Source organism: Cyrtonyx montezumae, unplaced genomic scaffold (assembly GCF_038088225.1).
Source record: "Cyrtonyx montezumae isolate F1298 unplaced genomic scaffold, pur_monq_1.0 scaffold_2, whole genome shotgun sequence".
Lineage (NCBI taxonomy): Eukaryota > Metazoa > Chordata > Aves > Galliformes > Odontophoridae > Cyrtonyx > Cyrtonyx montezumae.
In genome coordinates, this window is record NW_027071936.1 from 10,498,236 (window position 1) to 10,526,176 (window position 27,941).

Below are 27,941 nucleotides of genomic sequence, written 5' to 3' on the forward strand. Positions count from 1 at the left end.
ATCACCTGGAGCTGCTGACAAAGGGCCACAAGTCATGGAGAACCAGCCACTGCAAATCACAAGAACCCTACAGTTAAAGCAATTGTGCTTAATTTCTGGTACCAGATTGGTCTTCAATGTCTGTTTGAAACAAGAAATCACAGTTTGTGTGTTGAGGCAGTAAACGTCTCAAGCTACCTTCAGAGTATCATAGGGGCTAACAGAAAATGGACAGGGCAATCATTCTAAGCCTTAACCATCTTTAAGGGAGAACTTTTTTTAATTCTTTGATTTCGGTTGTTCTGCATTTTGAATAGGTTTGAGTACTTCGGGATCACCAAAATACAAAATGACTCATTATCATATGAGTCTTTCTCAAAGGCTTCTTTGCCTTCACCTAGAAGTGCTTGATTTAGGATGAGTACGCACAGGATTTACAAAGTCCTGGCAAACCTAATTTCTAGCATTCAATCTTGTAAGTGAAGACCAGATGAAGTACTCAGAGGTTTGTTACATTGAGAGAATATACACAACTGGAATACGTAAATAGCTGGAGACGTTATATAGTTCTAACAGCTCTATAACAGGAATCAAGAGTCATCCATGAGCCCTTAAAGATCTACAGTAATAAAGGTAAGCCTGGGTTGGAAACATTTCAAAAGCTAGGGGAAAAATAAATACAGGAGCAAGAGAAAAAGAGGGAAAAAAAAGGATTAAAAGGTTTAAAAAAAAAAACAAAGAGCATGTGCCTGGCCCACAGAAGCAGTCGAGGAGAACTGGGATCTAGAAATGCCCTTTGCTTCTAATCATATAGACTGCGCATTAGGGAAGATTTGCAGCACAGTGCTACAGATGTTAGGCTACAACAAGAGTCCTAGCTCTGTAAGAGTGCTTCTCTAGCATATATTCACAGAGTAAGCTACAAACAATCATAAAAAAACTGAGATATTTCCAATAGTAACGGCCCTGACAGACTACACCAATATAGGAAGTTACTTCAACTAGTCTGAAGAAGAAAATGAATTACTTCAAAAACTTTTTGGATCTATAAACCCCAAACAAAAACAGCTCTTTTACAGTACTGAAGTTTAACAGACTTATTTCACATTTAAAAAATTGTTTCAATGCAGTTTTATCTTGTCCAAAGGAAATACAGACAAGAATTACACCCATGAAATTGGCTACTTAAAGAGAACAATTTTAAACTAAATGGGAAGGTCTGTACAAAGTGACAAAGTATATGCCAAGAAAACAGTATATGGTGAAACCCGAAACATTAGCCAGGGTTAATTCTCCTCACAAATCTCTTCTCAGTTTCTCAGAACCCAGCCAAACTGCAACTCTTTCAGCTGAAATTTCCCATACCAGCTGTCTGCCCTAGACTGAATTTATTTTGGAAAACTTCAGCCAAAATTATTCATCCATTTCAGAGAAATTCTCTCACCACCTTTTATTTGGAAACTTTTCTGCTCTAGTACTTCACAGTAGGGTTTCTGAAATTAGATGGGGAAGGAAAGAGAATAGAGGATATACCTAAATAACCATTAATGAAAGCCGACCTGACTTGGGCAGAGCCTGAAAATGTGCGCAAGCCACAGAACAATCCCGAACAAGATCTAGTGTGAAACTGCAAGACAAAGTCAAACTTTCACTACAGAATACCTGAAGCAGCTAAGTATCCCTGGGCTGGGCTAACCAAACCCAGACAAATCTCTCTCGTGTTGTTAATAAACCCATTGTCTTGCTATTTCAGTGGGATGAAGAGAGATCTGTCAGGCAGAACACATATTAATGGGAGGAAGCATGCTGTCTTAGTTGGGATGAGCCAGGAAAAGTCTTTAGGATCACAGGCAAAAAAAATAAAAATAAATAAAGGGACAGATTAGGGGATTTAAGGGGAGAATCTGAAGAAACTGGTATTGAGTAGAGAAAATCTTAGCTGATAAAATGCTTCAACAGTGAACATGGGAAGGAGAGCAGGAATGAGAAGATAAAAAAAAGACTGAGGTGAAAATCTGACTGAGGACTGTACCCAGTGGGAAGACAAGGTAGGAAACAAGTGCTGTAAAGCAGAAGTGTTTGAAGACAGTGACTTTGAAACAAGAAATCTAGGGCTCACAGCAGTAGCCAGAGAAAGAGACTACAGTGAATGAAAGCTTTTTTCCATATGTAATTGTATTATGTTTTCTTCCATTTTTTTTCCTCTAGTGAACAGCACATTTTTCCCCACTGAAATTGTTCGAGAATGTTTACCTCTATAGCTCTAACACTTCAATTACAGTTCTGAATTTGTCTTCACAGAACTCCAACGTTACAGTTTAATATCGCTAGACAAAGGCACTAAGTAACAGTGATGTCTTATGTTGTATCAACCACACCACTCAGCTTGGTGTCAGCAGCAAACTAGCAGAAGGAGCACCCAATCCCATCACATACGTAAGTGATGAAGATGTTAAAAAGTTAACAGCCCCAAGAAAGACCACTGGAGGACACTGTTCATCAAAGGCCTCTACCTGGGTGTAGAGCTATTGACCAACAACCCTCTGGCCATGACCTTCCAAGCAATACCTCCTCCATCAAAGAGTCCACCCTTCAGATCTTTATCTCTCCAGTTTAAAAATAAGACTGTGGTGGCAGACTACATCAAAGGCCTCGCAGAAGTCCAGGTGGATGACATCAGTTGCTTTCCCTTAGTCCATTGAGGCTATCACTTCATCATAGAAGGTCATCATATTGGTCAGGAACAACCTTCCCTTGGTGAAGCCATGTCAGCTGCCTCAGATCACTCCATCATCCCTCATGCACCTTAACGTGACTTCCAGGAAGAAGTCCGTGATCTTCCCTTACACAGAGATGAGGCTCACCAACCTGTAGTTCTCCAGGTCCTTGTTCCTCCCTTTCTTGTAAGCGGGAACGATGTTTCCCTTTTTCCAGTCCCCAGGAACACTGCCTGACAGCCACAACTTCTCAATTATGATACACGCGGCCCAGCAATCACATCAGCCAACTCCCTTCGAACCCTGACACACATTTCATTCAGCCCCACAAACTTGTACGCATTCAGTCTTAAGAGTGGGTCTTGGACTTGATCAGCCCTTACAATGTTGGGGAGTTTATTCCCCCAGTTCCCACCTAGAGGTTCAAGTTAAGGGACGCAAGGTGCAGGGATGTGAGAATCCCAGTTGTCAGCAAAGACTGAAGCAAATAACTCTTAGTACCTTCTGTAGAAAGTAGTACCTTCTGTTAGAAGAATGGTGTTTTCCATTACAAATCTCAATCTGAATTGTTTAGTTGCATTTGTATTTGTATTAATTTTTTTTTTCAAGTCTAAAAATCAAAGATCATTCTTCTGAAAAATAAACTGATGGAAACTAGAGAATTTAATCTTGGTTTTACTAGCTTAGCTTTAATAAACAAAGCCAATTCAAGGAATTGCATAAGCTTCCATACAGTTCAGACAAGTGATGTTTTTATCTATCAGGATCTCTACAGATCCCAAACCACATGCTTTTACTTCACAGATTTCATTACTCCAAATGCCAAAATCCAGTTCAATCAAGTAGCAATGAGAAGTGACACTGCTAGCTCTAGATACAGCAAAGCACAAGACAACCACAACTACCCCAAGAAAATAAAAATAAAAAAGCCTCCACACTTCCTCAGCTGCTATATCTCAGTCATCACCGGGCTTTACAGAAAATGGGGGGGAAGATTAACAGTTGACAATACGTTGCTTAGAGGCGTCTTCAGCCAATGTAACTAGAAAAAAAATCTAACAGGCTAAACCATTCCCTACTTTAACGTGATAATTCACTTCAGTGGGATCAGAGTTCAGATGTTTAATGTCTTATGTGATCCCAAAAATCTTCATTTGATGTATGGATGGATTATATCCTCGAGCAACAGACAGTACGAGCATCACATTGACTACCTGATTATTCCTCCCCTTCATTAAACTAAACCACTCTAATACTACTGACTAACTGCAAAGAAACATTTACTCTTTGGTGCAAATGGAAAAATCTCATAGACAACTGTTAGGCTGACACGAAGCCGCTCATTGAAACATCAACCTGGAAACGCAGCAAACATCTCAGGAAGGATTACTTAAAGTATACTTCAACGAATAATGCCTAACGATTAAACAGTTTAATAATAGCACCTTAACACCTTTCAGATATAGAACCGAACATTTGCTACAGACCAGCAGCAGACCACCCAACATCTAGCCTGAAAACCTCACTGAACTCACCTTCTGGGGCAGTGCGCATACTCTCAGTCTTACTAATGTTTAATTGCATTTAGATTATTATTTCATGTTTCTATAGTATTTAATAAAACAATTAAATTAACGTGTACTTAAAAAGTATTGGGTAAAACAGCTATTGTGCATACCTAAGAAAGAATGCAAAGCACTCATAACTATTTGTTTTTAATAACCATTTATTCCTAAACTACCATGGCATGTAGGAGCTCAAAGATTAAACAAGTTAGGCTCTCGAAGCATGATACTGTACTATATGTGGTTACCACTCCTCAGAGTCTCAAGTTTGCATGTTTCCATTTAATTAAGCACATACTGATGTCAATCCAAGGTCACTCCAGTAATTCCTAAGGCCACTGATGCATTCTACCGAAGCTACAGATCTGGATGAAAGAAAAAACACCCATTAAAAATAACCTCCATGGTTTATTTACATACCAAAGTACATAACCTAAATGCCATAAACAATGCCCAATTATTCTTTCGCCTAAAAAAAAAAAAATAAGACTCCATATATCGACAAACCATCACTTTATATTATTAATCCATATCCAGCCTGAAAATAGCAGTTATAAAAGAAGCCACTATCCATTGTGTCAGGATATTCTGCGAAGCTCATTACCCTAGATTCTGACTCTATGCTCACAGCATTTAACGTGACTCATCTCTATTTACTATGTACAGTCTTTTTACCCTGATTTAGGGCACGTGGCACTCTGCTCAGTAGCTACCTCAACTTACTTAACAAGTTGGGTAATAAATTGCACGAGGATCCATTTCACTTGCAGTTTCAGAATCAAAAGATATTCTTGCTGACTGTAGGTTTGTGAAAGGTATAAATTCTTCCGAGCACTAGTACACTGCTTAGAGACCTGGCTAACTGCCTTAGCTGAACTGATCGCCCACCATCCCAACATGGGTAGCTCTCCATGGTCCTTCAGTTGCACCATCAGAAATGAGTTCATGCATTTCCACTTATCAGCACTGGTGATCTGGGTATCTGGTTCACCTTTGTGTACACATTGATTACAACCCTAAATCATTTTCAGTTGCTTCCCTCAAGCTATTGTAATTATTTTAACACACAAAGAAAAGCAAGTCCCAGAGTAAGATTCCCTTGAGTGTTTGATCTCTCATAGTTGGTTCACATTAAACCTTTATCTCTCAGAAAAACAATTTACACACCGACTTTTCAATAAGCACCTAGCCTAATAGTTTTAATGCTGAGTTAACTTGAATAAGATCTCCAACTTCAGTGCAGTGTGAAAGCATGTCTACCTGTGAAAACTTGCTATGAAGTACTTTGCTGACATCAGCATTATTTCATTGGCTTTAGAGAGAGAAAGCAAATTTACTGCTTTTTTGACATTAGCCACAAGGAACTGTAAGTTCCCAAGTACTTTAAGGAACAGCCACAAGAGGTCATCGTGGAAAAGGGAGGCATCATGGCTTTCTCTCCTCTTCCTGACAGCAATACTCTCAAGATATAGTTATCAAGTGTATTTCAAAGCTTGAGATGCGAACTCACTGAAGTTACTCAGACAGTTGCCACGTGGTTAAAAATATTAATTTAAAAAAGAAACTTCAGTCACTTCTCAGCTGACTAAAAACAATGCTCAGTATTCATTTCCAAAGAGAGGTAGATACCTGAACACACTGAAGACTACAGAACCAGTCTCCTTCTAAACAGCAACTAAAGCAGGCATGTGGAAAAAAATAAAGTAAAACTACACTAAAGAGTAGTTACGATGTAAGATATTAAAAAGGATGACGAGGAAATTTATTTTTGAGACTGAGCAGGAAGTGAATACGAGATGCGAGCATACTGAATTAAAACTATTTCCGTTCCCACTAAAAAAAAAGCCCACACACACTGAAAAGAAATCAATGTCAAAAAAGCTATAGTATTCCACCAGTACTATTTATACAAGATATACAAGAGCCTAAGAATGTTTGTTTTTTGCATGTTTACACTATGATAACTCATCCCAGCCTTTCTATAGGTTTACAATCTTGGATCTCTAGCACACATCAGCAGTTATCATAGTTTACAACACTTGTTGATGCCTTCCAAAAAAACACCTGACCAGGTAACATTCAAACTTTAAACTAACATTACAACAACTTTCTGCTCTGAGAGTCAGTCCTTGGAAAAACTCATCTGCTCAACAAATTCAGCACTTAGTCATGTAAGTTTCCTTATTCAATGAATGACATCCCAGAGAACTGTCAAAAAAAAAGTACAAAAAACAGCCACGCACAAAACAGGCATGGCAACTTCCATAAACGTTTTGGCAGACCAGATCATTTACCCTAATTCAAATGCAAAGTACTGTATTAATACATAAGTAGTATCTCATTCAGACACAGTCCTCAGGAATCTCATCACTTCAATCAACAGCCTTATGTGACTAAGCACCAGAAATGCTTAGACAAATGTTCTTCTACAGACGGTAAATACCAACACACTCTACAGATGTTATGAAATAACACAGAAAAGACTTAAGATGGCTTTAGCATAGCCACCATACTTGTTTCCAGTTATACTGATTATCAAAGAGCAAGACAGGAACTGTAGTAGTGAGTTTGCATTTTCACACTGCCTTTTCAGGCACAGTAATTTTTCCCTGTCAGCAGCAGCTGAAGGGGTTACCAGTTGCACATCTTTAATCGTCTCCCACCCTCATCATCGTGTCATTTCACTTTTCACTCCCACTGTCTTACCAAAGAGTACTGTTTATACCCAATACTAAAAACATTACAAAAGGGGAAGAAATGATGCAGATGCAATTAGGAAAGCAGCCAGAGAAGCACCTGTAAAAGCATAACTCCAGGAACGGTAACTAAATAGTAGAATGTACAGCCTTAGATTAGACCTGCTGTTGATAGAAGAATAAAGTAACTACAGCCTTCATCTTTGAAGAGCTTTAAACACATTGATGTCTAGTTAGAGGCTACAAAAACTTCACAGAATCTTTAAGCAGAACAGTCCTATCAACTCATTTACTCAGTCTACTGGATAACATCAGAGATAGTGTACTATGAGGAATATGACCTTGACTTCACAAGCCTGAAGAAGTGTGTTACTTCAGCATATGTGTTCTTAACAACTTGGACACATTTAATGTTTAGAGAACCCTTGAACTTCTATGCAAACCACTCACCAGGATGGTTTATTAAAGGAACATATTCAAACTTATTTCAAGGACTGGTCTCCTGAACAGATGAGAAAATATACGTATATATTACTTATGTGTCTAATACATACTTTACAATAGGAGAAGGAAATACTTCAAAATGTTTCTTTGAATCAAAATGTTTTAATTGTTCCTAACAGGATTTAGCAATTATCACAGAATTATCAGTGGTAGAATTGTGAGGAAGTGACAGCAGCTTGACAAAGATAGGATGGATAACTGCAACTATTGCAAAAAACCTGTACACAGAAAACCACATACCTAATAACCAATTTTCCTCAACAGTTTATCAAAGTAACTTCTTTTAGTCAAGGTTAAAATACAAAGTGGTACAACAAACGCACAACCTCTGTTCAAAGTTAATAAATAACTAACTCGCTAACTCCACAGAAGTGTCTAAGACATGGTAAAAAAGCATCAGGAGTTCTGCCATCCTCTATATGGTAAGGGTAAGATACCAGTACATGATATCCTTGAAGACTGGAACCTCATTTAACAGAAACCTCAGGTTACTCATTCTTTACTGTCTTCCTAGAAACATTGGAGCCCAAAAACAAAACTGGTCGATAAACATCAGCTCACCTCATTACAGCATCTAGAAGATTTCAGGATTTCAATAGTAGAATCCTCCTCCTTCTCTCAACCTTCCCATTTTCCATGTCACCTCTGGAGGATGTTATGTCATTGTTTGACAAGACTCCATAAGAGTTAGTCTTTCTTCTAAGGAAAAGTTTTCCTAAGTTTTCCCTGGTTGAGATTAGTACAAATTTACCATTAGCTTCTACGGTGCTCAGAAGAAAGACTGAGTTTGATCACTACTGAACACATCAAAAATCCATGCACTTTAACAGACTACTTTAAAAATGTACTTCACTTTTTCTGAAAGGTAAAATAACTATTTATTAATTAGACTGAGACATTAGAAGTGTTAATTATTCCTATTCATAGAAAATAGGCCAAGTGCATATTCTCCTTGCAGTATTCTTTACTTTAATACACTCACATTAAAGAAACTCCATGATATGTCCCTGCAACTATATATTTGATTTTTCAAGTATTTCAAAGAATGCACTGGATCTCCAGGTACAGTAATAGCAGAAATGATGCTGGTGTACTTCTAACTCTTCCTCTTTAAAACATATATTCAGTAACCTATACTCAGCGTGTGCCCATCAGTGTAAATACTACACTAAGTCATTTTTGGAAAGATCAGTATCTTCTCATTTCAATATCACTTACTCTGTAGTTACAAAGAAGGCCAAAACCTTGCACAGCAGTCATTAAAACAGAAAAAGAAAAATAACAGTAATATAAACAAGGGCAGAGAATACTACTGGTAATTTGGTAATATCTTTACACTATGCTGTTGAGAAAGAATGCTCTTCAAAAATATAGCTTACAGGCAAATGAATACACAGTAGAACTATTACTTCTGTGCAGGATTAAAGAGAAAAACATCTATGAGGCAAAAAATTGCTGTATCAAATCAATTACTGATTACAAATCATAAATGTACTTAAACAATCCTAGTCCCCATTGCAGGTAAAGCAACGCACCCGAACACTCAAAGCAAAAGTAATGAAGAGCTGCACACCAAAAAAAATAACAATACCAGATTTTATTTCAAAATCATACAAAATATAAATATAAACACAGTTACACTGAAGTAAACCTTGCTTTTAAGTATTTGAATATTTTAACAACATTACTGCCATCAGAAAGACTTGTTTATTATTTACCATTAGGAAATTTTACCTTATGGAGCGATACATCATGAAATCAATTGTTGTACATCTAGGAAATTTACCAATAGAGCTCTCTTCCACTGGGGTGTACACTTTGATTTGTCTCATGTGAGTGTCTCTTCCATTTTGGTGATTAGCTAGAACAGCTATCTGAATCATAAATGTGCGGATAGGCTTCTTATGGGTATCTGTTAAAGGAACATGAATCCAGCCGCTTGGTTCCACTAATTCAAGTTGCTGCCAAGAACAAGACAAAAAAGCAAAACATTCAGGAACAGTACATATAACCAATCACATATCAAACCAGTCGAACATAGAACAGCTTCGCTAGTCAGATTTACTTTTTCAAATCTATTTGAACCAAGGTAATTGAACGCTCACAGCTAAATTACTACTGATGCAACTGGACACAAACTAATTTGACTACAGTTGTCTTGCTTTCACCTTCAGGAATCCACTCTCAAATCTGTGCCTTCATCTTAAAAAAAAAAATTAATATAGAAAGTAGACTTGATTAAGAAGTCAAAATACTTGGATCTTGTTACTAAAGGACACTACTCAAAGATGACAGAACATGCATTTGTAAAGTTTTTAAACCCTAACTGACTCACTCTGAGCTCAAGTATGCTGAAATGACTTTGAAAAGGAACTGATGTCATTAAAGCAACTTTTTCAGAAATTCTTAGGGATATTGACAAGCAGGAAGAGGAAGGTGACAGAGGAGAAGAAGCAGAGAAACTCACAGACCTCATCACATAATCATCTATGTGTCAAGACAGACGCTTGGATAAGTAGTAGTTGCTGCACAGCCATTTAATTACATTTGAAGCCCATTTTGACTTCGCTTTCACACAAAACAAGCATAATGTGTTTGGTTTTTTTTTAATTCCAATCCTACATAAACCAACATCAAAGCAAATGAAGAATTGCATTTTGTTAACTCTAAACCACATCACTGACACATCAGCATACTAAAACCAAGCTAGAAGTTAGGCAGAAACATGGTGACAGCTTTTGTTTAGAACTAGTTGTCCTACTTCGAAGTATAGCTCAAAGCACATATGAAAGAGCACAATAGTCAGTGGAAGTCTTTCTAAGGGGAAGGGTGGAGGGTGGGAGAGAAATAAATCAATTCTCCACAATTAAGTTAACATCACACAGCTAAAGCGACTGCTGTTTTTAGCAGATGTGCTCTTCTAAAGAAGAGGTATGCCTTGGGCAGCTCAAAACTCATCCTCCTCCTGAACACACTGCAATACAAGAATCCCATCAAACATTTAAAACAACTTGCCTTTGCTGAGGTTTGTTTTCTTTAAGATCCACGTGAGATCTGCTGTTTCGTAAGCATTATCAAGCACAGACAATCATCCAAGAAGCAAGCAAAGTCAAAAGACACATATTTGATAACCGCTTTAAGTTTAAAAAGATAAAACAAGAGGTATCTCTTAAAAAAAAATTCTTCCCACCGCTGCAGACTCTCCACCAAATCATTTCCAAATCATGAAATTCATTCAGCATTAACAGAACATATTCACTCTTAAACAGAAAACTTCCACAAATCCACATTCACATGTAACCCTGTCCCGTTCAGAGAAGTCTACCAGATCTTTCTTGCACAGGTAGCTTCAGGTGACAGCTTGAAAAGCAATAAATCTGATCCACTGCCGAAGCAGCTTCACACTGAGGAAATTCACTATGGTGAGACAGTCAACTGGTAACAGCAAGTACACTTGCAATCTCCACAGTAAATGGAAAGGATGAGGATTCCAGTAATATTTTTAGTTGAGTAAACTAAGGTAAAGCACCTATGATTTAGTAAAGATTTTAAAAAATTTATATCTAATCTGACTTACATTAAAATATCACTCTCTAAGCTTGATGATTCTAAGTGAAAATTTAAGTTCCAGAGCTATAAATTTCAGGTTCTTATGCTTTGATCAGTTTGAAACAAATTACTTAATAAACCTTCTGTATGCCATCAGTTTCAGACAGATCCAGTATAGTTCAGATTTGTACAGTTTATTGGCTAATAAAAGGCAGAGTGAAAGGACTTCAGCTGCAGAAGCAAAACAGGAACTGTGAGACTGGTAGAACTGAACTGTTCAAAACTAAGTTATACGGCTATTACCTTCATATAGAAAAATTACATCTTAAAGTTACTACGGCCTGAAAATGAGATTTCAGTTATGAGAGCCTCAAATCTTCACTACGTTTCTCCCTTAGTTGGGATACAATTTTAAGTTAATACAAAAGGATGAAACCAAGTATTAATACATATCATTAGGAGGTAAGAAGGTTTAGAAGGTAGTCATACATTATTTAGGCAATTATTTCAGTCCTCCTATAAAAGGATCTATTTCCTCCCTAGCTTCCATACATCAATGATACAAGTAATGTCTGCATCTGTAAAACAGGCAACTGAGACATTAAGTTAGAGTAAAATAACCCCAACTTTCAGATGTTAAGCGTGGCCTACTTTTAAACCCGATTAATGTCCTTAGGAACATACAATATTTGATATGAGGTTCAGCTCCCACTGAATTCATGTGCAGCTCTAAGTGTCCACATTTCCACAAGTTAATGAAATCCTTAAATCAGCCACTGGAACACACAGAATATATGAGCAGTTAACTAAGTGCATCAGGTAAAGAGACCAGAACAAAGCACAGTATTCAGCTGCCTCAGACACAACTTCTTTCATTCCTGACATCTCTGCTTCACTTACTCCTGATGTTCCCCCAGGTGAATTAATTGTACCCCAAAGTCATCCTCAAAACAGTCCCTCCTCCCCTTTTGATCCAATAGTTGCCTCTTGGAATGAGAGCCTGCCACTCCTGAATGAAATTCCAGGCTGAATTACACAAGCCTAAGGGCTCATGATTAAGTAGTCTACATACCATTCCCATACAGTGATGTTTTCACATCTACCATTTCTTAACTGATGCCTACTTAGTTCACTAGGAAGGTTAAAACCTTGAGATCCATTCAACTACAGAATTTTATGTACGATAATCACCTGAATGTCCTCTAGAAAAAAGTCATTTTTTCCAGTGATGCATATATTGTGATCATAAGAACACCAGATCAAGACACACACTGCTCAACATTTCTCACTAGTATCTATCTCCCCCTATGAAGGAATAGGACATGGGAATACACAGTAGCAGTACAAGACAATACACTGCCCAACTCTTAGCTCAATGTCAGCACCCAGATCCAGCCATTACAATTCATAGCAGAAACGGGATGAAACATGCAGCTCATCTCTGCCTGGAGCATTCACAGTGTGAACAGAATGTAAAAGAAATTTACTATGAAGTTTTAAGAAATTCCTATTAAGCTCACGCAAATGGCAATCTTTCAAAGCCTTGTAAATTGGGCTGGAAATTTGGGTGAATTTTTTACAGGGAGGCAAAAGGCACATACTCAACACAAAGGCTGAACTCCTGCCAAGCTACAAACCCTTGCTTCAGAGCTTGGGGGCACTGAAGCATCAAAGAAATACACCAGAATATTCTCACAGAAGCGAAACAGCATACTTCCCCACTAGCCTTCTTCTTGGAACAGAACTGCTTTGGCCGAAACTTCCCAAAAAATTCAACCAAAAGCAGGCATTCTGGAACAGGAAATCACAGTTTGAAATGAACGTCAATTTCAGTTTCAGCAACTAAGGGTTAAGTCTTAGAAAAGGTCACACCTAAAGTACACGTGGCCATTAGCAACTCTACTTATAGTAAATAGATACTAAACTTATTTCAGTTGACTTTGCTCTCGATTGTGTTCTTTAAAAAGCACATTATGTTTCTTCCTGTATTTTCTCCTCACATATAAGCCAGTCATTACCCTATCACAAGTAACTGTCCTCCAAGAAAGCTTTATTCATCACCTATGTTACTAATTAGCTAAGTAAAATTAAAAAAAAAAGGAAAAAGGATCTGCTACCAAAAAGAAGTGAAGATGAATGCAAGTTAAAAAAATTAGTAACCCAGGACAGTTCCTACAGCTCTAACCTTACATACTAAACACACCAAAGGTACACTGTTTAATCTCACTTTTAATACCATGAATTTTGAGCAGCTTGTGAAAGTCAAAATGTATGAAAAAACAAAAGGATAAAAACTGAAATGGAAATGTCACTCACCTGTCCTTTGCTGCTGTTATATAATGTTATCCATCTCTTCTGCTTTCTCTCCACTGCTTTCTCATTTTCCTGAACTTTCTGTTCTACAGCTTTACACATCAATAACTTGAGTATATTTTAATGTAGTTTTACAAGCCTAAGCAGAAATAACAGTCTCAATGGAAATCCTCATCAATTTAATAACCCTGTTTCTTCACATCCTTGTATAGATCAGAGGTACATAAGGCAAAGCTACTACTTCTACTAATGCGAGTTTCACCACAGAAGGTGCAAATCAGACAAAAACAGCAACAAACTTGAGAATAAACTTCAGAAAGAAAAGACCAAGACTATAGTTTTACAGGAAATTCAATCTATGCTGGTATTGCTGTTTTTTTATAGGATAAGAAATCCAAAAAAGAAACCTGAAGGAAGTATATTAAGGAAGATCAAAGATTCACTCAACAGCATAACCCTAAAATGATCTAGATTACCTACTTAAAGAGATGTAACTTACACCCAAGAACAGTGAGAACAGGCAAAGGGCAGCAGATAAAAACAAATCCATTTGACTCAATTAAGAGAAAGCAACACAGGTGGACAGAAAGAGGTCTTCTGAAAACAAAAACCATCAAGAAAAAAAAAATGAAAACATGGCTGTGTACACATTTGTCCCAGAAGTCTACCCTGGACCTACTGTATGAGTAGGAGGGCAAGCAACGATTGGTTCACAGTTCTGCAAGCTGCCTGCCTGTTTGGTCAGCCAGCTACTAACGCTTCCAAGGGTGGGCACACAGCTGAGATACATTACTCTCAGCAGCTATACTTGCCTCTCCTTTAAACCACTGTAAGCTCTCAAAAAAACAAGTTTAATACATCTTTTGGTCCCATTATTAAGTCCCACTGTTAGTTTTAACTCAAGTTGGCCACTATCAGCAAAGATGAGGGATGCTAGTAATGATAAAGATTACATTTCCATCAGTCAACAAAGAACAATTCAAAGACGGACAACTCAACTAGAGAGTCTTCCAGTTTTGAGATCACAGAAGTTTGGCAACAAAAGAATCTGAGCTGAGCAAAATGCATTATTTCATAACAGGAGGAAAATGAGTAGCAGAGAACACCTAAAGATGCCCAAACAAAGCTAGACAGCTAATACAGACTGAAGAATTATATCATCACATAGCAACCTTTACCTCACGCAGTACATTAAACAACATTTAACAGTTTTACTGTTTCTTGAAACGATTTATTTCAACCCAGTAAGCGCCAGTTACTTTCTTACTGCTTAAAAACATTAATTCCATGTGATCATTAGAAAAAGGACAGATCCTAGATAAGCACACCTTCCTAGACAGGGATGCTTTGGATATAGCAACTCCTTTGTGACTTCCCCATAGCTAACAGCCCAAAACAGTACACGAATGAAAGATGGTAAGGCCTTTTGTTCCTCAACTTATCCCATGCTGTAAATTATCCAGTCTCTTCTATCATAATTAAATTAATTCAGCTCCTCCAGACTAAGTATTTTACAGTGCTGGAGTCCTAGAATGTACTTAAGTGCTATTAGGAAGTCCGCCTGTTAATTATTTTCAATCTGGAAGCCACACTGTAGTTTTTAAGATAGAGTATCAGAACAAGTTCTTCTATTTTATTTCATCCTACAGGAAAAGAAAGTTGACCTCTTTGCTCTATTCAAAGATACTCTCTTTCAACTGGTATAAAACCCAAACTACTCATTATTCTTGTGGGCTTCCTGTACAAATTGTCTGCTACATTTACTGTGGTTATCATCATTGAAACAACGCAGGATTTCTGCTATCCTATACGGCTATCTTCTGAAGACACAAGGTACTTGTAGTGGTTTTGTGCTTTAAGAAGCACGACAACTACAAACCATGTCCCAGGAAGGACACAAGACACAGCTCCCAACAATTTCCCTACGCACATAAAGGAAAAAAAAAAGCAGACTTTCTTCCTTGGTTGGAAATGGTCTTCCTGCACACATGCACCAACAAAGCTGAGTATTACTGCTACCACTACAGCTCTAATATGAAACAATTCTTTAAGATACTGGTATATCTGATTATGTTTCCACCTGTTTACATGTACTACTAGATCCAAATGACAAATACATATATTTCTGTATAAAGCAGACTGTGAAACCAAACAGCACTTGAAGTCTGTCCTACTTTTCTCAAAAAAAAAAAAAACCGAACTGCCTCTTGTTTTTTAGTTTTACTGACTTAACCACCTTTGGAATGAAAAGTAGTTTCTAAACTCCTTGTCTTAGCCTTACCTGGAACAGAATTGTTTTCTTCAAAGTGTCTGGCAGGGTGCTATGTTCTGCTACAACAGTGCATCAGCAGCAATATCACACCAACATGGATCCCATAATTCTTACTCCACACCTGATTCACCAGCTGGAAAACCAAGGAGTCATCAGCAAAACTCACCTACCCTTCTGAAGTCCCATATGGCAAGTGGAAGTCCAATGGAGAGCAGAAGTGGACTAGCACAGCCTATTACAGAATGAAGCCACATCAGGGCTAAGCGCTGCTGTGCCAGGCATGTTAGAACTCTAACATCAACTAATTGAAAGGCAGCCAAGTAGTATGCCACAACTGACATCGCTATTGTGCAACCCCTACAGCACAGGAGTGAAGGACAGTTAGCTTTACTTGGAGGGGCTATCCCAGGGAGAAAAAAAAAATAAAATACAGCCCTACCATGTGTCACAGGCTGATTCAGACTGCACAGGTTACCCATGAATGTGAAATGAGATGCAACTATGCGAGCCAAGCCAATAAAGCCTCTTTGATATTGAGGAGAACTGCAGAAATATAAATACAGTGAGCCGTAGCAAGGGGATTATATCACACACACTCACTATGGTAAATGTCATCTGCTTACAATGGTGGAAGCAACAATTGGATGGTTGGAAGTATATCCCGTGTCCCATGTCACCTCCCAAAATACTATCCCGAGCCTCGAAAGGAAATTCATGTGGCAACATGGCACCCCCGAACAAACTGAATCAGACAGTGGAACTCGATTCTGAAATAATTTCAAACACTTGGGCCAAAGAACAAAGCTGTAGAGGGATCTGGAGTACAGACCTCCCGGGGAGCAGCTGAAGAAGCTGGGATAGTTTAATCTGGAAAAGAGAAGGCTGAAGGGTGACCTTATCACTTCCTACAACTGGCTGAAGGGAGGCTGTGGAGAGGTGGGGCGAGGCTCTCTTTTCAGAGAATACACAGGCACTGAACAGGACGTCCAGGGAGGTGGTGGAGTAAGCAACCCTGAAGGTGTCAAAGAAACACTGAGACGTTATACTGAAGAACATAGTTTAGCAGGAAATATAGGTGATGTGAGTAGTTGGACTGGATGATCTTAAAGATCTTTTCCAATTTTGGTGATTCTACAACTCCACTCACAGGACTGCTTTTAGTCAAGGATCTAGGTGCACATGGTGGGTAAGGTAGAAGAATGGAACATGTCACGTGCCTAAAGGTGATCTGATGCTGGGTGAGAGCAGTCAATAATTTAAATCACATGTTAAAATGCTATATAATACTGTATATCATCATTACTACAGATTATGGGTATTAATAGTATGACAGTAAGAACTACTAAAGTTTAAGAACAAACTGATAGAACGAGAACTGCCTTCAGCATTCAGTAACTCAGCTCAGTGAATCATCTTCTCCTGGACTAAAATACTTACGACAGATGGAGCTATAAGTAACACACAAAATGAATGCTATGGAGAACTTACATGGATGGCCCATAGACAACTGAAATATTATGTGAATTCATTAAAAGCATACAAGAGAAGTGATGGTAATAAAGATGTGCAGAAATTGTGGGATCTGAGCGTGATGTAAATGATATGGAATAAGGGGTGGATATAGCCTTAGTTTCAGCTAGGATGGGATTGTTTTCCCGAGCATCTGGTACGATGCTGTTTCAGTTCTAGAAGAAAAATAACATTGATTTAAACATCACGTTTACATGATATTTTACAAACAGCATGTTACTTTGTGCTAAGCAGTGTCATACAGAGACAGGGCCATACTCATGGAAAAGCCTAAGGAGCTAGGTGGGAACAGAATCAGGACAGCTGACTTAAACTGGCCCAAGGGATATTCCATATCATGTGACACCACATGGGAGGAGTTTTGAAGGGAATGGGAGTTCATCCTAGCTCTCCTACGCTCCTCAGGAGGCTAGCTGAGCACCCATCAGCGGGTAGCAAGCAATTTCTTATGCATGTAAATAGCAAGTGATGCACATATATATAGTCATAACTATTACCCTTTTTCTTTTTCTCTTTTAAAGGAGTTTTCTCAAACCTTGAGTTCTTCTTTGTTCCCCCCCATCCTTCCATCTTCTCTCCCCATCCCACTGAGAATAAGGGTAACAAGCATACAGCTGCACAGGACTTCACCAGCTACCAGATTAAATCACAGCACCCTTCTTCATAAGTACAGTTTTGCCCTTCTACACACTTAACTAGAAATATAGAATATGAAAAAGGCTTTCCCCTAGCTTACTCTTCTCCTCCCCCGGAACACGTATACCTTTCCACAACAACCACTATGAGAAAGAAGGCTGTCCCAGTTACCAAAATTGCCTAATTATCATGTGCTACTACGTAGCTAGCAGAATTCAGAATCAGCAGACCTATGTATAATTACAGTATTGGAACTGCTAAGAGTGGAAGTAGCAGAACTTGGGCTTCAGCCATCACTTCACTTAGGAAGGAAAAAAAACAGTCAAAAACAGCGATGCACCAGTTCCAGCATAAAAATGAAGCAGATCCAAAAGAAACTTCACAAGTTCCAAGTGAGTCAAAGGAGAGACACCACATTAGCAGCTTAACAAAAAATCACAGAAACATTTTCAAAGAACTCACTGTGAAAAGCACACTTTGCTCTAATGAAGCAACGACCACCTAAGGAGGTGGCTCTGGGGTGTTAATCAGTCACCTCTTTAAATGGTCAAGAAATCTAACTTGAGTCCATTAGGAAGAAGTTTTCCATTCAACACAGTAGTTCCTAAAGAGTCTAGAGGAGTACACCCAATCCCCCAAGATGATTCAACTGTTAGTAGGACAGTCAGAACACCAGGTGTAGAATAATCTATATTACGTAATGAAAACTGCAAACATCATACATAAGCCATTAAGTTCAAATGAGCTGTAACAACAAGCTTCTGGAAATCCTAGAGATAGAAAATAATGTCAAAGCATCCTTGCAAAAAAAAAAAAGTTAAGAACTTTTTAGACCATTCTGCTACAGATCACAACAGTCAAAGGGTTAAACTGGATAAAAGAACAATGAGAGACACAGGCCAAGCTAAAAATAGCATGTAAAGTTAGGCAATGCAGATTATCTCAAAAGATATCAGCCACAAAAATGCGTCTGAGCATAAAATTATCACAGAAGTGAATCAGACCACATTGGGAAAAATGTACTAGATGAGCACTCAATCAGCTCAATAAAGTAACAGAGAAGCACTATGAAATTCTAAACTGTATCGGGTAATATTTTCAGAAGTTCATTAAGCTTGTGCAGATAAGCTTTCAACACAACTTGAATTTCTGTCAGAATCGTTTGAATCAATATAAATGATGAAACGCATCAAGTGAGCCAATTTAGTTTATGCAATTAAACCATTTGTGACAGTGGATAAACATCCACAGTCACCCATAATTTGTCTCCTCTTCAACCAATGTATCAACTGTTGAACAAAGTGGTAACAGGTTCTGCAAAAATTACATATTCTTTAGAAAAAGCTCTGAAAAGCAGCAATTCTGCTTTAATATGATGGGCCAAAGACAACTCACCACTTTGAGGATCTTCAACAGAGCTCCTGGTAAAAGGCAAAGAAATTGTAGAAAAGCAACGGACTCCCATGCAAAAGGAGTCAAGTCCCATTAGACTTGTATTAATTGCTATTTTAAAGAAACACTACTTAGTAAATAGCATAAAAGCTTTCAATTAAAAGGTTAGTGTAATTAACACTTGCAAACAGGTGTGCCACTGAAAAATTAAGCTTTCTCAAACAGGAAATCCAACTGAACAGTTATTTGCAGAGAACAGATTTATTTTTATCACTATGACAAACTTACAAAAATTCATTCCAAATTAACTCAAGTCACACTCTAGCCCTATACTCCAATTCTATAACTGTCAACCCTAAGCTTCAGTATCACCTTGTCATGGCTATCCAACAGGAAATGTGACACAAAACTGGCAGTAGGCATCTCCTTAGGGACACAAAAATACTCTATAAAAAACATTTAATCCCTAAAAGCTTACCTCACAGCAATGTTTTTTTAATTTATCATTTCACAGCAAAGTAATTAAGGAGAAGACTACATATACACAAGGTAACGAGTAACCTAGTAAGCAGAAGCATGGCAGACTGCTCAGACGATAAATACTTCAGGCAAGTTGTATGATGCCAGAAGTCAGATTTTAACAGTTCGAGGGATCGATCACTGTAAAAATAGAGAAGACTATAAAAATAGAGAAGACTGAGGCATAAGCAACACACAATTGCTGACAATCCTTCCAGTAATTTCTACTACAGCAGAAGGAAGAAAGAGATAACTCTCCCTTCCACCTCCCCCCGGCCCCCCGAAAAAAAAAAAGAACAAAAAGCCCTGTGTATTTCCCAAATTCCTTCTGATAAGTGGCACTTACTATATTCACATTTTAAAATCACACAACCCAAATAACCTTTATTGACACAACTACCAAAAAAATCTGGGTAAGCACATGGAATAAGTAATAAATAGTTGATAACTGTGCCTCATTTCCTTTAAGAGGCTAGATCAGTATCTCTTTTACTTACTTTTTTACCTTAGTCAAGAAAAAGATAAACTTTAAGATTTTTCCAATTACACTACCACAACACAACACAAAGCAGAAAAATGACAACAGAGCAGTGAGACCCCAGACCACAGCAAGTGAGGATTCACTCAAATGCAACAGCCCTGGGCACAGAAATAAAGAACCTGCTTACGTTCAGAATGCCTCAGGTATACGGGGATCTCCAGCAAAGCACACTCAACTCCATTGCCAACCCTTAAATGAGGTCTGGGAAGAGGTGGATCCTGGCTCCACCCCTTCTGGTCACTCAGGTACACTGCATATACTTAAGCTCCCCTGAGTTGGCCCTACCATCCTAACGATAGCTCAATCAGCACCTCAAGCCGTGACTTAGCATTTCCACTACAACTAAGATTTAAAAGCTTTCATCGCTCTCTGAAGTAGAATCCATTAAAAATAAGGACAATATCCCAAAACTTCCAGATGAGACAGGCTGCTCTCAGAGGAGACAGCATTTCAGTTATCTAGCAAACAGAAAATGTTTAATGAGAGCAGTCAAATATGCTACTACAATGGAGAAGACTGCAAAGGTGTTAAAACTTCTGAAATTCAAAATTTACTATAAATGAGACTTCTGATTGAAGAACAGCACAAGGTAATAGTATCAGCAGCTACCGTCCGTGGAAAGTAACAGAACACCACCAAATCCTACAATAAAGGAGTAAACACTCAATTTCCAATAAGTGGAGCACTAGAACAGGTTGCCCAGATAAAATGTAGGTGCCCCATTCCCTCAAGTGTTCAAAACCAGGCTGGACGGGGACCTGGGTAACCTGATCTATTGGAAGGTGCAACTGCAACAAGATCAACGCAACGAGAATGTGTTAAAGGAGAAAAGGGAATGCTCACCCACCTCCAAGGATCTAGGCTCACAGAAAAAACTCCACAAAGGAGGGATCTCCAAGAAGAGATCCTTCCTCAGTGGCAGTAAGCCCTTAAATAAGGTCTGCGAAGTGCCTGGCTCCATCCCTTCCAGTCACACAGGTCAAATGCCTTCACCTGCACCCCCAGGGCTGACCAGGTCTTTTCTGCAGGTGCTCAGTCAGTGGCTCAGGCTGTGACTCAGCAGTTCCCATACAGAAGTTCTCACTGTCCATGACATGCAGCTGGAACCAGATTATCCCTTTCAACCCAAACTACTCTAAAATAGTTTGTAAAACTACTGGATAGAGGAGCATAAAGGAAGGAACATAGGTTTTTTTTCCAAACCAGAGCTGCTGTGTAATCTTTTACTGAATAGTAAAAGAGGAAAGAATATAAATATCTTCAAAGAACATACCACACAAATTATAAATGGAAGCTAAAATGACTGAAAGTACCACTGGAAAATAACTCCTACAAAGTTGCAGAGGTTGGCAAAGCTGGTGAAAAACTGTACTTCGTGTCTGCAGTTCCCATTTGTTCTAACATATATAAAAAGGATATTTTGTTTGTGTGAACATTTAAAAAAAAACAACAGCTCACACTTGACCTTTAAAGTTGTTTATCCATACCCAGGAAGTACGTCTAGACATAGCTACAGTTAAATTATACAAAGAAAGTATCTTTAAAGAAGTCAATTTATGTTTATGCAATGAACATTACAGCTTCAAGGGTTTGAAAACTAGCCACACTGAATTAATCCTCTATCCAATCGTACTGACTAACTATCAGCTACTGACAATAGCAGGTCTTTCCCCTTGCATCCCATGGAATGCTGCAATACTTCAGGAAGTGACTATGGGAAAATACACTGACAATTAAAGTCCCATTCAATCATTGTATTAGTAGACAGCTGCTGCTCCCAAGAAGTCTCTACTGGGGTTGGAGAGAGAACATCCATCTAATATGACTCCATTTCTCTCGCTGTAAAAGGCTCCTATTACATGAAGAAAAATTTTTCACACAGTAATTTAATACCTGATGTGCTAGCAAGTTTTGTTTTTAAACAAGCAATATGGCAACACACTCTTTTTGACCCCATTTCTTGGTGTGTCGTTCAAGTGAAAGCATTCCTTCCAGGTCCACAGAAAAAAAAATATTTTTTTTCTAAGCAGCATTTATTTCCAGGGAAACAGAAAATGGAGAATGGTTACTTCTCCCAAAAGAGGATATTTAAAGATCCTAAGCCTACAGACATGATTACCAAATCCTGTACAAATACAGTATGCAAGCAAATAAGTAAAACAGTCTTGTATCTGGATAAAGACTGCTGGTGACAGAGACAGATACTCAGTAACAGTAAGTGGGTCAAAACCCAGTCAACTGCAACATTACCCAAGTTCATTCTAGTACGCCAGATTTCAATAAACACAGAGTAACATTTCAGAGGATCCAGAGCAGATGCAACTAGAAACAAGGAACATTGTTTCATCGGAAACAAATGCAAGAGACTGTTGTGAAAACTATGTGTAAATTTAAAAAGGCAGCACTATGTCTCATCTGAGAAGGATCTCAAGTACATAAACATCTCACTGCAGATATATTCTTCTATGAATGAACTTTAAAGGAGAAGAAATAGTGCATCTGTCACAGAAATTCAGCTGAGTAGTTCTATATGAGCCAGAACACATTGCCATAAATTCACGAAGCTGGAATCAGGACTGTTGCCCAATGGAAGCTTTTAACTTCAAGTCTAAACAATTTCTTGTCTTCTAACGTACCAAAAAAATACAGTAGAGTTTGTAACCTTGTGCTTGGGTTTTCTTGCAAATCTATGAAAACACACCCCATAAAAGGCAGGACTGCCTTTCACTGTTTGGAGGTCAGACTTTGGACTCTGCACCACTCAACACACATGCAGTCTATTTCGTGGATTCCACCTAGGAGCTGAAGACTCCTCAAGTAGCCAGCCATTTGCTTTAAGAATACAGAGTTGAAAAAAAGGTAAGAGGACAAAGCTATTGGGTTGGGCTAACGCCCATCTTACTGCAACAGCATGACTTCTAGTAGCAAAAGACTTGCATAATCTTATATTCAGAAGATTCAGAATATAAGCTCTTCTACATAAACTACACGAGAATTGAAACAGAATTACTTCATACATGCCCCTGAGGAATGAGGGAGCGTGAGTATGGACCCAACAAATCCCAGAAGTGATGCAACTGAAAACTCACTTACCAACACGCCTGCTAACTCCTTAAACTAGAGGAACCATTTGGCATCATCTTACTACTTAAAATATCTGAAACCAATAACACACTGACAGAACCCCACTGCAAGTGTACCTTCAAGCCCTGCAGACACACATGGTCCTCTTCTTAACTTCGCTCATCATAAGTAGATCTCATGACTGACAGCATTAATAAAGAGGAAGCCTAATAACTCCACAACATAATTTCTTAAAGCTGCAGTGTTAGATAGACTCAAAATCTATTTATGAAATCCTCTCCATTAGACACGGTAACTATCACAAGCATAAAGATCTATTCTCACAGGTGGAAGCTTAAAGATAGAAGTCATTACTCTTGATGCAGAGCTGCTAACTATTAACCTAGCGAGACGAAAATGCTTTAATGCAAACTCACTAGGCATCCTCAGTTACATCTAACAGGTTAATTCCTGCTAATAAGCAGGAAACGGTCTCAGAATATAAGAGAAATTAGGGTTTCCTGCATTTGCTAGTAAAAATTAAGGAAAAAACTCTCATATACAGTTGAATTTGACTACAGACAGAGGAGGAAACTAGAACACAAAATAGAGTCCACTCAAATAAGACTGAGAACAGCACTCAAAAACATTAGAAACAGTTTGTTAACATTCTTTCAAGATGAGAGAAAACATTCCAGAATTCATTCTGAAATAATACAAGTATGAGATAAACCTAGCTTAGGAACTGGATTAAAAAGGCTAGAGAACATGGGCCCTCAAGCCAGACACATACACTACATTCCACACTCCCATGTGTTCCTACTGAAAATGGGAAAGCTCTGGGAAAGGTTTTTATGATTCAAATGCTTGATCCCTGCAATCTTACGACAAAATGAGAAAGAACAGGATCCACAGAAAAAAGGAGGTACACTTCATACCTCTAAAAACATTTTCATGGGCTAATTGAGATAGGGAACAGAATAAAATGTGGGAGTATTTTCTCCAGAAACCTTCACAGAAATCTTTGCAGACAACACCTAGCAGTATTTCAACCAAAGCTCTTTGAAAACATGCCCCAACTAAAAAGAACATGCAGCAATCAAGGACCTAACACTAGAAGGGACCGTCATAAAGATGGTTTTAGAGCAACTGAAGCTCACATCAAGAGCTTTGTATTTGCTCTCAACGTCCATCACTTGCAAGGTAGCATTTTGTGTTGAATGTTGAGGATTGATTGCTTTGTCACATGAACAAGGTTCCTTTCAGTCACGTCAACAATGCTTTACTATAAGATTTAATCAGAAATCAGGCTATACATTTACTTCTCCAATGACACTCAGAACATTTCTGTAGAACTCAAAACTTAAGTCTCAAGAATGATTAAGTATGCAAGTACAATTTAAATGACAAAACCCTCCTTATGCATCTCCACAGAATATACTTGTGGATCTCACTTCAGTCTGAAAAGTCACCGTGCTTCTATGCCCAGAGAAGTATTTGTTCTTGTCAATGAATGCTAGCAACTTCTGAATTCTGATGTTTCTGGTTATTCGTTTTCCTGCTGGCCCAACACAAAGCACAGTGTCTATTTTTGCTTTGTTTTTTTTTAATTCTCGTTTACATCTTGACACCTGCCACAAAGAAATACTGTATCATGTGAAAACAGACTGAATTTGTACTGCAAGTTGGTTACATTAAGCAGAAAATAAGGTGTAGTTTCAACTGATGCTGGACGTGTCTCAATACCACAAGGCCTTCTCAGTTCTCATCTATCTCTAAGTTCCCACTCCTATCTTTCCTAATGCTTAACTCAGATGTCAAATGCTAGCTTACCTCTTTGATGAATTTTTTTGCTGGGTTAGTAGCAGCACACAGAAGGATCTGCATCAATTGCAGATTTAACCTTCCTGTACTTGTCACTTCTCACTGCTTGAAATCATCCAGTACTCATTCTAATGATTACTTCCCACAATTAAGCCTGTGAAGACAATCAGGTAAATGAAAGCAGATTTATAATAGAACTGGGAGGATGAAGTCAGTCTAATAAGCAGTCTGAGGGGAAAAAAAAAAACAGGCCAAACACCCGAGAAGTATTTCCAATTGGCACTGGAATTTCCACCTCACAATTTCAAAAGGAAAAAAGAGAGCAAGCCGTATTAGTACCTTCTCTGGCAAAGTCAATAAAACCTCTGGTTTGGATCTTTCAAGGCAAATGCTAGTGTTCAATATTGGACTTAGAAAATATTCGTTCACATATGGAATCCAAAACCAGAATCAATAACAATCCAATAACTGGGAATTTCACGGAAAGGAAAAAAAAAGACTGTTGAAGAATGCAGTGAGAAGAAAAAATACGACAGCGGTATAGGTAAATAGCCCTCCCTATCAATTCCCATATGCAGCATGCATATCTGTTCCCTACAAAATAAAAAAAAAAAAAAGAGAACTTCCCTTTCAGAGACCTGGTGCTTATCAAAGATCTTCTCCCTACCACACTGCTTCCTAAAAGTTCAAGAAAGGTCTTTTGCTCCCAACGGACTCTTCTTTTGTACCTAATTTCTTGCTTTGCAAAATAACAGAGGTAAATGCACCTTGCATTCAACAGTTCCATTAGCAGTGCCTCCAGCAACATGGCAAAGCAGAGAGATTAAAAACAGATGTAAAAATAGGTGTTACTAAAAGCTACAGTTTATGAGTGAACAGTATAACAAGTGTCTGTACGATACAGTTAAAACAAATGCTTATCAACCAGTATCATGAAGACATTCCACATGCACCTAAACATCCAAACCCAGTCTCAGATGTAATGCCAGATGTGCTTGTACTGTTTTCAAACGTCAACTAGCCAACACATACACATTAAAAAGGGTAAAATAGAGGGAAAAAGTGGATGCTGAAGTGTTGAAGTAGGGAAACAACGTATTTCAGCCTTTTCTGTCATGCATTATCTACACCTTCACCCACTCACCTTACTCTTGTGCTCTGTCTTCAAACAATGCCTAAACGCAGCCATGAAGATCATAAAGCTTTCTTAACAGAACATTTACTTATATTGCCAAAAACAAGCATCTGTTTGTATTAGTATTATCTATTTGTATTTGTATTATGTTGTATATATGATGCCCACATAAGCAAACTGCAACACAACCCAGAAGACCATTTACCAGGGATTTTTTTTTTGGGGGGGGGAGGGGGGTGAAATGATGCCCTGGAGGCAACTAACACCATGGAATTCCAGTATCACCACTGCTTATGCACTGTGTGCCAGCCTCCAAAATAACAGGTAAAAAAAAACATACTTTTTTTCCCCCAATTACAGGAATCACAGAATAAATTCCTTGCAATTCGCTAGTTCAAACAAGATAATTTATAACCATGACACAAGTAGAGAAGAAGCACAAAAGGGAAAATGCAGAAATAACATAACGTTCCCAAGGTTCAGTTTACAAGGACCTCACACAAAGTTTTTTTTTTTTTTGCAACTCTTACTAGAAACGGTATTATTTGCTACAAATGCAGTAGCGGCCAAAAGCTATGATCCATCTAAAGCAAACATGTTTAAGATGGAAATAGAGTGTTAATGCTGAAGAAAGGCAGAATTGAGTATACAAGTTTTCTTTTAAAGCTGCTGAAGCAACTGCAGTACAGTGTAAAGTCTGTTTGTTCAGCTTTCTGTGCAGAAACTGATCGCATTTGCAGATAAGCACCAAAATTACAGAAAACTACATTAAGACAGTAACAGAAGTAATCAAATTTCAAGCTTTCTAATTAAAACTCTTTTTTCCTGCAGAAGGTTATTGGGAATTCAACACTAGCCATGGTTCACATGATAGAACAATGGGAAAATTTTCCGAATGGTTGAACGCTAACCCTGACAAGTGTGGAGAGCCAACTACAATACATTATATGGTAGCATAACCTGCCACCCACGTTGCTGAGAGAACAGCTTTCAAACACATGCACCAAGCTGTAAAACCACAAAATCCCTTATTACAAATTGTCCCTCACTTAAGGTGAAATGCACTATCCCCTTCTTTTACAAGTTCTGGTGCTTTCTTAAAACCTTCATTCTGAAGTTTATTCAGCAGTTAACTACGCTGTTTCTTCAGACTTCCTCCCTAATGCCATCTATCCTGCTTTGTTCTCTAACTAAAATATCTTTTTTTCATAATAGCACACAGTGAAGTTTGTTACGTCTTACACTTGTTTTAATTCTACTTCCACCTGTATTAAATTATCTAACGTCTTAAGGAAATGTGAGGTATATGATTAAACATATGCAGGCTTTGAGCAAAACTTTTTTCTTTTGCATTTGCTTTTTATACACAACTCACTGCTAAAAAGAAAAATTGGTTTTAGTACACCTTTGATGGGGAGACCAGGTATTCTGTTGTCTATTGCAATTTTTTCCTATTGCTAAGCAACTCAAACCCATTCAAAGAGAAGCTGCCACAGGATGCACAGTTACAGCCAGTGGCATTTATGCAAGTCAGATATTAGTGTAGAACAACATCCTCCACCCTCATTACAACACGCTGCGGTCACCAGCCAAAGATCTTTGCCTTTCCTGAGAAAGGGGACATTATTAGAAAGGCAGGCCAGAAGAACAAATTATACAACCAGACTGGAGGTATGGTAGAAGTAACAGCAACTGTTAGAACGATT

At 38.2% G+C, this 27,941-nt stretch overlaps 1 protein-coding gene across 1 annotated transcript in view; it reads right to left on the reverse strand.

The window, feature by feature from the left end:
- Nucleotides 1-8,987: 8,987 nt before the first annotated feature.
- The window catches only part of ANAPC10 (anaphase promoting complex subunit 10), a 29,665-nt gene continuing 10,711 nt past the window's right edge, over nucleotides 8,988-27,941 (reverse strand). The window contains exon 5 of the mRNA XM_065736389.1: nucleotides 8,988-9,422. Coding sequence (XP_065592461.1) covers nucleotides 9,192-9,422 — 231 coding nt within the window. The 3' untranslated portion in view covers nucleotides 8,988-9,191. The remainder of the gene's footprint in view (nucleotides 9,423-27,941) is intronic.